This window comes from Coturnix japonica, chromosome 3, assembly GCF_001577835.2.
Source record: "Coturnix japonica isolate 7356 chromosome 3, Coturnix japonica 2.1, whole genome shotgun sequence".
Classification (NCBI taxonomy): Eukaryota; Metazoa; Chordata; class Aves; order Galliformes; family Phasianidae; genus Coturnix; species Coturnix japonica.
Window position 1 is genome coordinate 98,058,803 of NC_029518.1, and position 17,318 is coordinate 98,076,120.

Sequence of the window (17,318 nt, forward strand, 5' to 3'; positions counted from 1 at the left end):
AAATCTGAGATGGACCTGAGATTGCTTCAAAAACTCTCAGTCAGAGAGAATACTGAGCCCAGTATAAAATGGGCTCAGAAGGGAAGAGCAGTGACCTTTCCTGAACAAGGGGAGGCAGGGGGAGTGGGATCCCACAGCACAAAAAGCTGAGTTAAATAAGCATTTTGTTCCGAAGGGCTTTGTTCTCTGTGTGCATGATAGCTGCCCTTCGTCTGCGCTCAGTGGCAATACCTGGCAGGTGTCAGCTGGGATGAGAAGGTTCCTGCCTTGTTTCTCTTCATGGAGAGATGAGAAATCAGAGCAGAAATGTCACAGCCCTATTGCTATGCCAACGGTTAGTTTTTCCTTTTCATTAGACCTATCCTGTAAGATGACAGGTTGCATGAGATGGGTTTAGATGCAATCTCAGTTCTAAAACCTTTCTCCCAACCCTTTGTTAAAATAATGCAAAGCTGCTGTCAGCACAGCTGTGTGCAGACCCTACAATTTCCATGAGATATGTGAGAGCTAAGCTACTATTCAAGTAAAGCCAGAGTCAGAGTTGGCTTTGTGGTGGTGGTGGTGGTGTGTTTTTTTTCCTTACTTTAACCCTTAGCAATTCCTGGCATTGAGGTACATTTATTTAAAGCATACTTTTTAACACTTTTATAGAAGCCATGCATCAGTTGCTTATAGTCAGACTAGCTAGCATGCATTTATTGTGGTTTCTGACAGAACTCTTAGGTTTTCTTGCAATGCAAATGAAAATTTAAACTGGCAGTCTTCTCACTGCAGGCCCCTTTCAACTCTGTATGAAATTGAGATGCTTATCACTCCAGGCTTTAGCTCTAGCAAGCCTTGCCGTACTGCACTAAAAAGTTGAGAGATCAATAGAAGAACCTGGCTGTGGTTCTCCAAACCATTTTTTGCTTTCCTTGTGGGTTTCATTTCAGTATTCAGCAGTTATGAGATTGATTTTGGTGGCAGCAAAAACAGCAGGGGCAGGTTGGGAAGGTAAAAAGTTATCCAAGCAAGGGTGCAATTAGGAAGGAAGAGAGAGAGGAAAAGACTCAAAGGTAAAAACCAGAGCATCCTTTTTAAAGTGTGAGGTCTTACAGTCAGCTCAGCTAAGGAAATCATTGCTGGTCTTGTGCTTCAGCTTCTAGGCGAGGATCACAAGGGCAAGGCTCTAAGGAAGTCACGGTAGTTTATCTGGTCACCTCCATAGGTGCACAGGTCAATCAGCTGGGGGGAAAAAAGAAGCAACGTCAGAAAGAGTTGAAGGAACCTGCAAACATGTTTTTATAGGGAAACGTGCCCACAGGTATTCTCTACGTGACAGAGCAGAGGAGCAGACTGGCTCCATAGTACTGAATCACAGGTAACTTTGAATGCCTATAGATGACACCAACCTATGCAAGGACAAGAGTTAAAGTGTTAGGGTTAGGGTCTGCCCTCTAAGTGTCACCACAGTGACAACAGAGCCACAAAAAACTGGTGGCCAAAGACTGGCAAAGGCCACAGCACATCTTTCAGAAACCTCACACAAGTCCCTGACCAAAGCAGGATGGAGGCCCCGCATCTCAACAGGCACTGTTTGGTGGCGTCTCTTCGGTATGTGCAAATGGCATCAAGTGGAGACACAGATAATTGAGCTCAGTGACAGCCCTGCTAATGAACCAGTTCTGGTATCCATGCCTCACCCTGCATTGCGTTACAGAGCTATAGCCTTCGTATGCTTAAGGGGAAGAAAGAAGGCTTTTGTTTCCTTAATTGCATAACTAATCTCCTTCTGACACCCAGGGAGATGGAAAAGGTCTAATATCAGAGCTCCTTGAAAGGATTCTTCTTCCCCTTGTCGCCTGGAGACAGATTTACTTGGTTTGCTCGTGAGTGACTGACAGCTGTGCTCCTCTCCAGGCCACACAGTAGTTAACCATCTGCTGTATGTTTCATTTACAGTGCTGTCATGCTCGTATGGGCTCTGAGCACGTTCTTATTAAGATTTCAAGAGAGATGCGTTTAGTGCTAAGGTCATAGATGGAGGCTCTGCTTCAATTGGGTTAACCTGATGGCCATAGAGGGCCTGAAATATGGCAGCAGAGGAAGCTATGTTGCCTTGTGAGCTACAGACTTGCTGAACACAAATGCTATAACCTGCAGAAAGGTGGATCGTAGGCTGACTTCCCACAGCATGATCAGACTGCCAGATAAACGTGGAACGAGTTTGTAATGGTTATGATTACTTTTTTCTTTGTAAAACACTTAGTTCTCAACTCTTCAATTCAGCTGCTGTTAAATTCACAGTGTGTCTAGGCTTTCATAAGGACGATCCTCTAAGCATCTCAGTGTCATCTCTACTCATGCCCAGGTGTGCCTAAGACACAACAGACACTCAGTAGCTCCACAGGAGCCTATGCCTCATCTCCATGATTTACAACCCCCTCTTCTGCTCATCTCTAAGTCCTGACCAAGCAGCCACTTAGAATTTTATAATATGCTGGGGTCAACACGCATTACATAAAGGACAGGAATTGTTACTTCCTCCTTTAAGAGAAAGGTTCGGTCCAACAGCACAGAAGCCTTTCTGAACTGGGATTCTTTCACCCTTTTCGTGGAGCTGTTCCCCTTTGTAGGACAGAATAGCTGTTGATTGAGCTTGGTTTGGGTTAGTTTGTAAAAGAGATCTTTCAGAACACCTATGGGGGGAGTGAATTTTAATATGCACAGCACCCCTTCCTTCTGACCTTGTTAACCAGAGCGGCACTGGTTGGCACCTTGAGGCTGTCACAAATGGATAAAAATTTGGCTTTGTTGAGGAAACCAGACTGATCCTTATCACAACGAAGTAATGCCTCCCGAATGCTGCTGAAGTTCAAGTAGTTATGGAGCTTCAGCTCGTCCTGAACCCGTTCAATTAGTTCATCCAGTTCCTGTATGCTGGTTCCTGGAGCAGGAACATTACTGTAGAAGGGAAGAGAAAATAGAATTTAATGTAGAAGTTACTTCTTACAGTCCTACTGTGATGCTTGTGTGGCTGTCTGGGCTGTATTTCTGAATACACAGCAGGCTTCTGGGGTGTTTGTTTTTTATGGCAAGCTCATCTCAGATTGAACTTGCAGGTGGAGCTAAGTCCTGATATTGGACATTAGGGAAATTGCTTTCTGTCTGCATGACATTTGCCTTGTGCACCAAATACTTTGGGCCAATGAGGGTTTGCTTGTGTGTTTCATATGGTCCCAGGAACTGCATGCAGCTCAAGTTTCAACCAGAGCCTCTGAATTTCCACAAGCTGACTCTAAAGGGCATCCTGTGGTTACAGGGCTGTTACTGGGTGGCCTAAAACGGGTCCAGACAGACAGCTAAAACGGGGGATGATGTCCAGGCTCTGGCAGGCTGAGAGCCAGAGCAAATGTGAAAACAAACCCACCATCCTTTCTCTGAGTCTGCAACCAAATGAAGACTCATGAAGATACTGTTAGCAGCACCTATCACAGTTTACTGCTCCCTTTTGGGAAAAGATGACTGCATTCATTCACCTCTAGTTGTCTCTGCCACTGAGCCAGAGCTGGCCCACAAGGTTTTGGGGTCAGCGATACCCATGACATCGTACACTCTTGATCCCCTGCTATACCTGTTCAGACACATCTTTGGAGCTGAATAATCAGCTGAGCAGCCACTAGACAGCAAACTGGAGCCCATGAGAGCTGCTGGAAATGCCCTTAGTTGTCAGCCCTGAGTCTCACTTAGCTCCATATGCCATCCTTGGAAGCCTACCTTTTGGCAGTCTCCTCCACCACCTGCCGTGAGCGAAAATGATCCCTCATGGACTGTAGTGTTGATGCAGGAAAACTCTCTGCGTTACTTTCCATATAATTGAGCACATGTTCATCAGCATCAGTGATAATAAACCTGTGGCCGAACACTGTGGGAGAGGTATCAAAGGAAGAATGTATCTGTTCTCCTAATTACGTCTAAGGTCCACACACATAACAGAGTTTAATCAATTCACACCAGCAGGTGATCTGGAAACCGACCAACAGTGAAATCCAGAAGGTACAGGTCTTTCAAATGATACAATAAATGACGGATCAGGCAGTTTAAGCCAATGCTCAGAGAGTATCACCAAGCCAGACTGGCTCTTACCTTCAATGGTAGAACCGATGGTGAGGTCAGAGGGCCCATAGTACACAGGATTGTCTGTAGTAGAGCCTGGTTTGGCAACTCTGGTCTTTCCTAAGTATTTGCCTCCAATGATGCCAGAGTTACGGACTGGTGGTTCATAGATGCTGATCATATCATTGGAGAGGAAATAAGAGAGGATGAAGCGACGCTTTTCATCCACTGGGTTTGGAGATTCCTAGAAGAAAGGTAACAGCTTTGGAAAAGAACATTTGAACCATGCCCAGAGTTCATAACTTTTCATTTCTAGCTGAGTAAAACTAAGCAGATGATTAGGCAAACATTGCAAATACATTGTCATAGGGTAACAGCATGAAACACCTGGATTTCAAAGCTTGCTTGCTCTAGTCAGGGTAACAGAAGCAGAATTTGGGCTGCAGTGACTAAGAGCATTCAGTATTTCCAGACTGAGTAATCCAAGAGAAAGGAATATCCTATATGGAATGATTCATCATGCAAAGGAAGGCTGGCTGTAAAGTTTAGTATTAAAGTTATATATTTCATTTTAATGATTGCCTGAGAGGGGTTGGTGCTGCTTTCAGCTCTTACTCACAGGAAGACACTCCCCTGACACACCAGTGGGTTTACTTACTTAGTTTAAAATAAAGTTGGTTTGAACTCATCAGCTGTGCCCTTTAGGAACTGCTGCACAATAGGGAAAAGAAATCAGCCCTTATTCACCCTGAGTGTTTGGAGAGGGCAGGCACCAGGCAGCACAGGAAATGCCATCGCTGTTGCTAGACGTGCCAGAGGTTCCTTGCATAAACCAGCTGCAAAGCTGACACAAAGGCCAAAGCCCAAACACTGTTGCTGTGGGTGGAAAGCACCGTCCCTCTGGACTCCCCTGCTTCCACACTGACACTTGGCTGCTCTGCCAGCACAGCCCCTTGCTGGCTGCTGCAGCTGGGACTAGCCTGGAGAAGGACAGGTGCTGGGAGCCAGAAGCAGAAAGACAGCAAGCTCACGCTTGTGGCAGCAGCTGGAGGCAGGCAGAGGCACAGAGCCCAGCTGCAATGCTGTTTCAATTAGGGCCATCTGTCACGTGCTGATGTCAGTGGGAGTTTTTCCATAAATGGCTGTGGTTTTGTAGCACATCTATTTTGCACTGCCTGGCCTTGCTGGGTTTTGTTGGTTGTTTTTTTTTTCCTCCTACCTTTGTGTGTCACTAATTGTCGCAGCAAGCACACAATAACCCAGTGGGTTCTCCTAAGGATCATACGCTTTTCATTTCTTGCCCCACCAGCACAGAAGAACATTTGCTACCAGCCTTGTCTGAGCAGCGTGTTCCCTCCATTCTTCTACCTCTACAACATGAACTGATACATGCACAGTGTCAAGAAAAGGACTTACCAGGGCCACCTGGTACCGCAGCACTTTGTGGTCATTCTCTAGCATTTTAATGATATCTTTCCGGGGAGGCTTTGGAAATAGAGAATAGCAGTTCTGAAGGGAGTCTTCAAGGAAGCCATAACCATTATATGGAGGAATTACCTGCAGCCAGAGGGGAGAGCAAGTAGAAAGAACTGAAACAAAGAACAAGAAAATGTTCGCAAGACAGCTTATAAGAAAACATCTGTTTGGAAAGACCAGGTGGCAACAGTTGTGACATCCTGCCCAGCAGAGATGCCCTAGACCAGCCATGTGCTGGAGCCCTCATTTATAGAAATTTTATATAAGAGCTAAGAAAATCTCACTGTCAGAAAGCCAGGTAGTTTTTCTGAATAAAGAGATCAATAACTAACCCTTCCTGTGTACAGGAACTCAATCATCTGTGTAGTTACACTATATAATACTCCATTTCATTCCATGGGAGGTGACATGGGCAGTGACCATCTCCAATAGGCATGTGGGACTCAGCAATTCTTTTTGGAGAAGTGAGATAAAGTTCAGTGGTATGGCTGCAGACAGACCATTCCAGTTCACTTTGCAGCCAGAAAACAAACCCTGACATGTAATTTTCTAGTATAGGCATAGTCAGGGTGTTGGTTCTGCCCTTTACATTACTAAAAATTGGCATTTTGACTTAAATTTCATATTAATTTGACCATCCATCCTTGGCTCGCCTTCCCTGAGTACTACATCTCATTGTAGAATCCTCAGTTCTTGAGAGATGTGGATCTGTTGGAGAGAGATCCCCAAAAATGACCCCAGGGATGGAGCAGCTCTTCTATGAGCACAGGTTGATATAGCTGGAGCTGTGCACCCTGGTGAAGGGAAGGCTGTGGGGAGAGCTGAGAGAGGCCTTCACTATCTCAAGGGGGGCAGTGAGAAAGAAGAGGATCATCTCTTTAGCAGGGTCTATTGTGATAGGACAAGGGGAAATGGTTTCAAACTAACAGAGGGAACATTCAGACTGGATATAAGGAAGAAGTTTCTAATGACGAGAGTGGTGAAGCACTGGAGCACACTCTCCAGAGAGGTGGTGGTTCCCCGTCCCTGCAGAGAGCCAAGGTTAGACTGGACGGGGCTCTGAGCACTGATGGAGCTGTGGGTATCCCTGTTCAGAGCAGGGAATGAGAAACATGGCCTTTAAGGGTCCCTTCCAACTCAAATGGATCTATGATTCTCTGATTCCTCAAGTCACTCTTTTCTTTAACCTTTAGCTTGCTTTGACTTACTCTTTGACTTGCTCTTTAAGATGAAACTCTCACTAAGCTGAACCTATACTTTACTACCAAAGCATACATGGACTGCAGATTTCCCTCTCTCCCTTTTCAAAACTGCTTACAGTACCTGTGGTACTTCCTCAGGTGGTTTCTTCTTTATCTCCACTGGCTGGAAGTCTGTGATGCCGAATTTGTCACGGTAGAAGTTACGTGTGAATTCATCGCAATCGTAGATGAAGAACGTGCGTCCATAGAGGGTGGTAGGTTTGCCAACAGCAAAATCTTTAGCTGTGAACCACTCAAGTACCTCCTGATCAGAGATTTCCATCACACAGCTTGGGAAGGTCTCTAAGGACAAGAGAGCAAAAGGAAAAAAGCTAAGCAATCAGGTAAATGTTAATATTTCTCAGTGAAAAGGTATACAAAAGGAAGCTGTATAAAAATCTCCAGAGAGCTGTTGGTAGTGCTCTGCTTCCCAGAATACAAAGGCATTTAGTGATCACTGAAAGAATACTCCTTTGGCCAAAAACTGATGACACCTGCAGCTCTTGAACTGATGCACCTCTAACACGGTTTCCACATCTACACCCACCCACCATGGTGCTTTAGCACAGATGTGCTGCCTGCTCTAAACTTACTTTTCTTGTCCACAAAGGTTTTTGGCAAGCGTTGGCGTCTTATGAATACTGGGAATGGGTCTCTGCCATCATTGGGCTCGTGGACTTCCCGAACCTCCACCGTGTCATCTGCCAAGTAGTAATGGATGATGAAAGGCCGATTCTCACCAAACATGCTGTTTGTGTTATCCCACATGGCGTAGAAGCGAAGGACCTGAGGCGGGTAAAAAAAACAGGCAGAAAAAAACAAACATGGGTTATAATTACTAAGTGCTTTGTCCAAATGATTTTGGCTAAAATAGGTTGGGTGACTGGAAGTAACTCAGCAGTCTTCTCTGCCAACTACAGAAGAACCAAGCTCTTGTATTGTGAGCATAGGGATTTTTATATTGAAACTTAGTAAAGCGAGGCAGAATCTAATTTTGAATGTTTCATGGCAAATACTGAGGTTTCACGGCCAATTCTCTACCAAAGGCAGATGGATATGTCTGTAGTTGTTCTGAGGATACTGCATTCACTCTAGACCCCACCTCACTTCTGTCTACAGAAAATGCCTTGTTTTAATGGCACAGAAATCAAACATCTCGCACTGCAATGCTTCCAAGTCCATCACCTACTGTTTTGGGATTGCTGCAATAGTGGAAAAGCTCAAAAGTTCTGCAAGGTACAGCTCCTAATCAGACCATCCAACAGTTGTCAAGGAGTTGGCTCAGATCTGAGTGATTGAGGCTGAACTATCAGTAATACAGCAGGCACAGCCCAGCTTACATCCAAACAGTAAAACTGCTTGCCTTCCTCAAAACAAGGCAACCATATCCAAAACAGTAAATGGATACAATCCTGGTCTATGCTAATACCCAGCTGATGTCCAATAACTGTTTGATTGATAGTCAGGAATCATAGAATGGCCTGGGTTGAAAAGAACCACAGTGCTCATTCAGTTCCAACCCCCTGCTGTGTGCAGGGCCACCAACCAGCAGCCCAGGCTGCCCAGAGCCACATCCAGCCTGGCCTTGGATGCCTCCAGGGATGGGGCATCCACAACCTCCTTGGGCAACCTGTTCCAGTGCGTCACCACCCTCTAACACCTGGCTTCAATATTCTGGGGGAAAATATGTGTGAATGTAACATCCCCATCTGTAGTAGAACAACATCTGGACTGGTCTGCTAACTTCCCAAGGCAGGTATCCTATGTCATTGCAACAGAGAGCAAGAAAGAAAGGGAGGATCTTTAGAATAGGCAATCCAAGGAGAAACTGCTTGCAAGGCACAAACTTGAACAATAAGATGATATATTTTGTTTCTCACAAATGCCAAAAAAAAGAAAAAAGGAGTAAATCTGGAGTCTGTCTAGTGGACTGAGATCTTTTAGAATGAGTAAAGTTGCAGGCACTCACAAGATCCAGGTTTCTATGACACATATAGGTGACCATTGACAGATCACTCACCTGCTTGTCATAAGTCAGGAACTGTTTGAGTTGGTCAAAATCTGATGGTGTGATGTACATTCGCAGGGGCATCTGACGCCGTTCCATGTAAGGATCAGAAACCATCTTCTCTGGAGGGTTCAGTTCAATTCCTTGGCTCTCCAGGAATACCTAGGAAAGTCATTCTGAGGTATTAATTGCTGATATGAGTTCTGAAGATAAGAGACGGGCTGAAGATATCTGAAGATAAGAGATTACAAATGGGCTGAGTGTTGCCAGAACACTGTAGATTCATTCTGCATAGCTCATCAGGTTGCAGGGGTTTTAGTTCTTTGCAAAAGCAAGTACAACAGGGAACAACTAAGATGTTCCTTTTTAAGCTGTTTTTTAGCTTTATCTGCCCTTCCAGTATGCAGGACAGTCCTGCCCCCAACATCCTAAGTCCTATTCTACTTGAGTACAGTTTTCCTTGCCTTTGGGGCATTAAATGGAGGATAATAATCAGGTTGGTCTCTTCTATGTAAATTGAAAAGATTATGTTAGTACACAACCAGGGATGTAAGCAGTCTGAATTTGCAAGAGCTTCAGTGTTCTCCATTCTGTCAGACACTGCAAGTTTGTGTGACTCACACGAGGCCCTTCAAAGCCCCTCTGACCAGGAGGATATGTGTCCAGATTAGCACCTTTAGTTCATCTGCCAGGAGGAGCACATTTCTCACAGAAAGAGGACAATCTGTTTGCTTATAAAGGGATTTTTTACTTACCTTAGATGCATAAACAAACTCTAGGGCATTACTTGTGCATTCACCTCAGTCATTCAAAACAACCTCAGAAGTCAATGGACTTCTTCCCTATTTGGCCTGTGAAAATACTCAGCCCAGGAAGCACCTGTGCAAACATCTCCAATGGGCATGTGAGATCAGCCTGAAGACTCACAGGGCAGGTTTACACTTTCAGACTCTGTTCTAGAGCATGTCAGTTGATGATAAATAGACCTGTGGCCTTGAGAATTAGACCCACATAGCTCATGCCATGTTTTCCATCAAATAACCAACATTAGCAGGAGAACCAGATCTCCATCTGATGTCAACTGACTTTAACGGTCGTCTAGTTCTAGCAGAGCAGATCCCACATGCACTCAGCAAATACGTATGTACTAACATATTACATGATTGGGAACATTCCTGGGCACTGAGGCCAACTGGCAAGAATCAGCCTGCATCTAAACTCACACAGCCTCCAGAACAAGTTGGCTGCATAGAACTCATCTATTGGGAATGGTCCCTGGAGTGCTCAAAGTCTTGAACTGATCCTGGGAACTGCTTGAAAGAACAGTGATTGGCCAGGGCCCAGGATGCACTGGGGACAATCTAAAAGAATACCGATATATTGGTATATGTTACTATTAGTTACAGTGTGTTGTTGTGATTTAATTCAACCGGTACAGAAATAGCTAGGAATAAAAAACAGGCAATGAATAAGCAGTCTTAGGTCAGTTTATATTATGATTCTAAATCCACTGACTATGTCTGGTTTGTTGCAGACGAGTGCTGAGTTACTAACAGCATTCTCATCCCCCCTTCTTATCAGAGGAGCACTAAGCTGGAAAATAGTTCAGTAATTTCCCTTTCATATATGCACAATGGTTCATCATGACTCTCAGCAGCTAACCTGCTACACACAGACAGAAGTTAGCTTAGACCAATTCTCTTAACCTAATAACAACCTTAGAATTTGTTTTGTAGGGTGTAGTCTTCAGGAAAGAGAATGGTCTAAAGTACTAAACAGTAGCTGTGCTCACTGCAAATATTGTACCTTGAAATACCTATTGTTATATGAGGAAAGAAGTCTCCACAAAACACAGAATGAAAGATCACAAGCAATCTCAGTGTGAAAGCTACAGGTATAGAATACCAGACTGGACTGTAACAAATCTTTCCACCTTGTAACTCCTGGGATTCCTCATGTCAGTTTCTCCATATAAGGAACTCACCTGCGTGAATGGGTCACAGTCAACAATGCGGTATGTCCTGCCATACATGGTGATGTTGATACCTCGATTCAGATCCTTCCAGTGGTAAGGATCCCCAAGGGCATTCTTGGGCACGCGATGACGTCTGATAAATGTGCCTTGACGAAAACCGCAGTTCTTCACAACAGGCTCCATGACAGATATGGTGTCATCTTCCAAATAGTAATAGATACCCACTTGGCGAATACGGTAATGCTCTTCTGTAGAGAGAGGAACATCTTCCTGGAAATAGGCATCAAACTTCAAAACCTGCCAGAGGGACAAGATACCAAAGAGAGAGGGAAAGAAACAATTTGACCACCACAGTTAGTCTGTTAATACAAAGTTAATACAAAGAATTGTACTTGCAATGGGCTTTGACAGTGAAAAATGACTGGATTCTAATCTATAAAATCATCAAGGCCAACTGTTAGCCCAATCTGTGACTGATGGTGGAGGCTTCAATAGGGCTTTTCTAAGTTTGGTTACACAAGATACTTGTAATAAATACAGCACTTTCTTTTCTCCATGATCATCTGTTATTCTACCTACTAACCGAGTGCTTGGTTACTGTCAGTAATCTAATTTACAGACACATCTGACTTTCTTTAATAATCAGACCCCCTGAACAAGGGTCTGAAAAATGATCTGGTGATTTTAGTTAACAGTTTGATGACATTTGTGGTTTTTAGGACCTGCCTCATTCATCTGAACTCATATCTATCCAGCACAGGCAGGAAGAGGCAATTTGTTCTGAAGGAATAAAGAGAGAAATCAGGACACAGAGGAAACTCACGCTGCATACCCTGCCAAAAGCCAGTCAGTCTCAGTCCCGTGAATGATAGAAGCACAAGGAATATTGCCTCCAAGAGCATTCATTGCTCCTAAGAGGATGTAGGTGGGTAATCAAGCCTTGCATACCCAGCCCACTGACCTACGTAATCAAGTAGCTACTACTATAGTTTGAATGAAGGGACAGGGAAGTATCTGACATTAAAACAGCACCATCTACGTTACTCTGAAAGAATGGCCCCTGAAGCAGTAATTAACACAGGATATTTGTCCCTCATGCTGTCTCCCAGGAGGGCTGCCTTTCCAGACCTGCCAGACAGGGTGCAACCTCTGCATGTGCTCAGGACTGCCGAGCCTTTCATGCTCTGCAGGGACTGCTCTGGCTGCAGCTGCAGTCTGTGCAACCAGCACGTTTAAAAGTGAGGGTCAGCTCAGGATTGCAGACCTAGAGCCACCTCCTAGTCTGACAGGATCACCAAGATGTAATGCAGGAAGTACAGCTGGAGCAGCAGGCTCTAACATGCTGTGGTGACAAGCATGAGCATATATAGATAGACCAAAGCTAGACAGTCTATCAGGGACTCAAATGCAGAGAGACTTAACTGTTCAAGCTCAGTTACAACCTCAATAACCTTTTGGAAATGCAGGAGGGCAGGCTGTGTTTTACAGGGCAGTGGTTATAAACTGAAGCTTTTCAGAATTAATCAAATTTCTTTTCAAACTCCTGCTGGAATTGCTCCGGCGTAACTCGCAGGGAATGTCTTACATCGTTTATGTATTATAATCCTCCTCCTGAGCAAAGAAAGCCTCTTTCAGACTGGGGTTCAGCTGTCTCTGACTAAGGGCTATGGCATCTGAAAACTGCTGTACGCTGTCCCATGAACCCTGGAGCTGACTGTTTATGTCTCCGAACTTGGCCAGCCAATATTCCTGGAATAAACTTCTTTATACCTTTTTGTCAAAAGCCACGTGTGCTGGAACGAAGCCTGAAGGAGTAATCTTCTTGGCTTCCCCGTAGGTCAGTGTGGGTCCTGTGTAGCATAATTCATCTAATTCAGCTTGAGTAGGCTGATTCACGTACAGTCGCTCCCCGCCGAACCCCACTGTTGGCAGCCGAGAAAAGGCAAACCCATTTTTGTAGCCCAGCGTCTGCGAGCGATGAAAGGATGTTTTCTGTGGAAGAAAATCCAGCTGTTAAAATCCTACATGCACTTAGTAGATATTGCTACTAAAAGCACAGAAAACCAGTGACAGTTTGATAGCCAGAATGCCTCCACAGTGATTTATTATAACCTACTGCAGCCGTTACTTACGCTTAGATCAAGAAGGCTGAATAAACAGTGAGTGATTGGAGGAACAAAGCATCAGAGTCAGCTCAAATCCTTGCACTGGCACAGACTTACCACGAGCCTCAGCATCCAGAATGGGGCAACTGCACTTGATCTGCCCTAGTATTTATCTCACAGACCTTTTCTTCCCTACTCTGTGCTACAGCAGTGCAAAGCTCCAAGGGACCTCACTCCCTTATGCCCTATGGTGCTCCCTTGACTATTGCATGTGCACCTTCTTTCTGTTACTTCTTTGTTATATATTCCTTGCAATTTCAGAGGATTCCCCTTGCTGGTCAAGATGTGTCACGTCTTTAGAACTGGAATTAGGAAACACATCAAAGCATATCATTTGTTTCACCACCTCTCCCCACAACTTATGTAAGGGTCTGCATGTAAAAAACCACAGACACAGAGTAAAGTCCTATAGCAGATCTATGGGGAACCCATTATGACAAACAATTCTGTTTATGTGAGCACTGTATAACGTTGGCGATAGGATTCTCCTGTTATTTTTAGCTTTGTTGGTTTATTCTTAGTTTTGACCTTCTTAGAGGCCTTTCCTGCCTTTGCTATCTGCTTCGTGTCAGCTATCAAACCGTTCTTCAAGTGAAATAATTATCCACATGCCACAGGAAGGTCCCCACTTTGCTTAAGGGCACAGAAGAAAGCATCTGAGCTGTGAATAGGATGTCAGCTCTGTTTGCCCAGTTGCGTTCTTCTCCACTGAAGAGGAGGATTGGACTTGGCAGGCAGGAGGCTACTCAGCTTGCAGTACAGCCCACATCTGCTGCTGAAAGCATTTGGAACAACACGTGGCTGGCTGGTCCCACTAGGCTTTCGGCACTTGTAACAAGGAAAGCAGGAGAAACTGTGAGTCCATGAGCATGACCCCTCCATGGAAGCATTGCCCCCTCCCTGGAAGCATTTCAGACCAGGCTGGATGGGGCTGTGAGCAAAGTGGTCTAAAAGGAGATGTCTCTGCTTAGAGTAGGGGGATTGGAACTGGATGATCTTAAAGGTCCCTTCCAACCCAAACCATTCTATAATTCTATGATAAAGTATCTGCTTTTACCTTCAGTTTTGCCAAATCAAACAGAATTGTAGGCATTTCTAGCGCCAAAGGAAAAGGCTTCAGCTCCTTTGCCAGACTCACAATCAGCCCAGCCTCAGGCATGTGAACCACTTCTCCTCCTCCCCCTCCCTCACCCCCCATGGTTAAGCTTCTAATCTTATTTATACCTTCAAGGCCTCACTTGAATTTCACATAATTGCCTGTTTTCTCTCTGAGCTGGTACTACGCATCTCACAGTGCAGTTAGGAAAACACATTCAGGTGAAAACAAGATAGTTTACTGGAGACACGTTAACAGAATGTTTCATAAACAGCAGCCCTGCCACAGGATTGCCATTCCTTTCTGTTCAATAAATACCAAGGGAAACATTCAATGAAAACCAAGGAGTTTGTCCTTAGATTGGCAATATCAGCGCTTGTCAGAAGCACACAGGCTTTTAAGGGCATGAACGCCAGGCTACATCTCACAATATCAGGTGAGTAATGCAAAACTGAAAGGGAAAACCCAGAATGTAAACTCCTAATCTCAGTTGCTGCCAGCCCATATTGGAGAAATGCTACTGAATTAAGTATTTCTTGCCATGTCTGTAGAGCTTCATATAAACACTGCTTCTCCTCCCAGGGTCTCAGTTCGTTAGAGTGCATCTGAATAACCAGTAACTAACTACGTTATCTTATCTGAATGCAGAGGTTTTTTTACAGCATGTCTCCAAATTCACATAGAAAACAAGTATCTTGCTGATCATTTTATAGGCTGGAACATAGAGGCAAAGTGAGGTGATAACACTCACTGAGCAACATTGCAAAGACATTTCTGGAGTGCAGATCGACTTAAACATCACCAGTAGGGCAATACTTCCAGTTACTCTGAAATAACAATCTGATCTGCTAAATCCTCTGGGTGTTTCTTCTGCACACAGCGCCACTGATGTCAGTAGAAGCACGCACATGACTAAAGCAGGTGGGGTTTTGCTGATAGAAGAAATAATATTTTGCTAGGGGCAGAGATTTGCATTGTAAATTTCCAAGTGGTTACTGAGAATAATGCTGAGATAACCTTTATAACTGCACGATTGAGAGTATTTGTTATGAGTGAATGACTCCATTTACTGTTGAAAACTCAGTCGTCACTGACTTAGAAAACAGTGTGACTGTTTGTGCTGGAAGGCACCGCTGGGGTTGGTACAGTGGAAGTTAAGAGGCTCTGTGATATGGATAGAACTTTGACTGACCTGCAGTGGGGCTCACCATCCCTTGAGAAGGTTTATCCTTTATCCCAAAGCGAGGGCTGTGTTAGTACAATGGTCTTTCTTTTGTGGAGAAGGATCTACAAGAGGTATCAGGATGACATAGAAGGTCTTGCCCTGGAAGGGTTAGTTTTCAACAGGAATATCAAAGACATGCCCCAAGATTTTTGTCTGTTTGTTTTGCAATGGAGCATGCCCCACATAACAAGGATCAGATGCAAGCGCATGATGTTCCTTATCCTGCAATACCGGAGCATAGTGAGGCCTTTCTAGGTACTGGGAGCCCATTCTTAAAGCTATTAGGTTCCACAGAGACATCAGGCATGCCCTGCTGTATCCATTTCCTACCGAAGTTTGTGAGCTTCTGAGCAAAGCAGTCAGGAAAATTCAAAGACTTTGGCTTCTAAAACTGCAATTATAGTAGCACTGAGTTGAAGATGAGTAACAGTATCAAGATCTGAGATATTAACTTCCCATGGAGAAGGAAATGCAAATTGTCAGCTGCTCTAAAACAGCACTAGAAGGAACTCAGGGTGTATTGCTTTTCATCTTGCTTTTGCAAGAGGATATTGGGAGGATTTGAGGTTACCAGATCCTCACCTTGTTGACCATTGTGAGTGGGGAAAAGGAAAGCTTGCTTCCTTATTTAGGTATCTATTCAAATGCAGAGGATGAGTCTACTTCTTCCAAGGAGTGTGAGTACAGCTGAGAAGTTTCACTTCCTTGAGAATTCTGGAGGCTGCAATGGTATCAGCTCAGTGGAGGGATACCAGTTCTCTGACCAGACTCTCAGTTCTCAGGTTCCAGAGCATCAGTTTCATATGGTCTATCAAGCATTAAATTCTCCAGGCAATACAAGGAAGGCATCTATGGAAGAATCAGGTGACTGTATGGGTCCTGGTTCAGGGCAGTACCAGAATGAGAAGTAAGTTCATAGAATCATAGAATGGCCTGGGTTGAAAAGGATCACAATGACCACCTAGTTCCAACCCCGCTGCTATGTGCAGGATTGCCAGCCACTAGACCAGGCTGTCCAGAGCCACAAAGGAAACAGAACACATAACTGAGGTGGTTCAGAAGTGGTCTGCCTGTTTATAAAGTCAGTTTTAGAGTGCTGCTCCCCTTTTGGTACCATATGAATTGGCAGGGCAACTAAAAAATGGATTCATGAGTACTAGATCCCCAGGGTTAAGTCTGCAGATAGTGGTTCTGTTTTGGGGCAGTTTAAGGGGACATCAGATGGGTGCAAGATGCAATGGCATCTTGGGGATGGATTTAAAAGCACCAAGGAGGCTGGGCTCAGCCATATCTGTTGCTCTGGGAACTTGTCTTGACTTGAAATTGCCTTGGGACAGCTCAGGGAGCTCCTGTGGATGAGGTTAGGGGAAGCAAGTGGATTCAGAGAGTTCATTCCCCCCCCCAGGAGTGAGTGAGCTCAGCAGGCAGCTGTTGGCTTAGAGAAAAACCAGCTTCCCTGGGCAAAGAGTTCAGTGGTTTTCAGCTCCCTTGGGTGAGTTTATAAGGATCTCAAGCCCTTTGAGAGTCAGTTTGGTGGATATCCTGAGGGGCATCAGGTGAGCTGGGGTGTCAGGTTATCCACAGGATACCAGCTCCCCCAGGGATTTCAGATTAATTGAGGAAGTACCCAACCTCTTGTGGGGATTAGGAGGTGATCTGGGCAAACCACAAGCTGACTAGGGTAGGCCTCTGAGAAGATATAAGGTGAATGTGGAGATACCAGGTCCACTGGGGAGTTAGAGGAGGGTCTGAGACAGTACCAGGTTCCCTGGGAGCGTGAACAAGGACACCAGGATCCCCAAGGAACCACGGGTCAGTGAAAGTCCCCCATAGCATCTGGGCTGTGCAGAAGCCTCACAGGGCTCCTCCAGCAAGGGCTACCTTCAAGACCAGGCGGGGGCTGGGGGTACCGATGCTGAGGGGTCCCGAGAGCTGGGCTGAGCAGGGGCTGCGCTCACCGTGGGGTCCCTGAAGGAGCAGCCCGGGAGGAAGGGCAGACCCGGCCTCGGCTCCGAGCTCATGGCGGCTGCTTTCACC

The 17,318-nt window shown here is 45.0% G+C and overlaps 1 protein-coding gene across 2 annotated transcripts; it reads right to left on the reverse strand.

The window, feature by feature from the left end:
* Positions 1 to 598: 598 nt before the first annotated feature.
* On the reverse strand, positions 599 to 17,302 carry EFHC1 (EF-hand domain containing 1). 2 transcript variants are annotated; one of them, XM_015859797.1, is made up of 11 exons: positions 17,240 to 17,302; positions 12,566 to 12,787; positions 10,805 to 11,092; positions 8,833 to 8,982; positions 7,406 to 7,598; positions 6,895 to 7,115; positions 5,512 to 5,652; positions 4,126 to 4,339; positions 3,757 to 3,904; positions 2,727 to 2,943; positions 599 to 1,224 (listed from the first exon to the last, which is right to left on the reverse strand). In XM_015859797.1, exons 1-11 carry the CDS (start codon positions 17,300 to 17,302, stop codon positions 1,153 to 1,155), a joined length of 1,929 nt encoding a protein of 642 aa, XP_015715283.1. In that variant the 3' UTR covers positions 599 to 1,152. The 2 variants fall into 2 exon arrangements, with proteins under 2 accessions (XP_015715283.1, XP_015715284.1); XM_015859798.2 differs by lacking the exon at positions 17,240 to 17,302 and adding an exon at positions 15,864 to 16,138 and having other exon boundaries at positions 1,075 to 1,224.
* Between the last annotated feature and the right edge of the window lie 16 nt (positions 17,303 to 17,318).

What these genes read in the sequence shown, in the direction of transcription:
- EFHC1 (XM_015859797.1), bottom strand. Translation starts at nt 17,302, where the DNA reads ATGAGCTCGGAGCCGAGGCCGGGTCTGCCCTTCCTCCCGGGCTGCTCC. An exon ending in TCCTGACTTATGACAAGCAG is followed by an intron (nt 7,599 to 8,832) that starts GTGAGTGATCTG and finishes TACCCGCCTCAG; the next exon opens with GTCCTTCGCTTCTACGCCAT. An exon ending in AACCTTTGTGGACAAGAAAA is followed by an intron (nt 7,116 to 7,405) that starts GTAAGTTTAGAG and finishes TCTTGTCCTTAG; the next exon opens with AGACCTTCCCAAGCTGTGTG.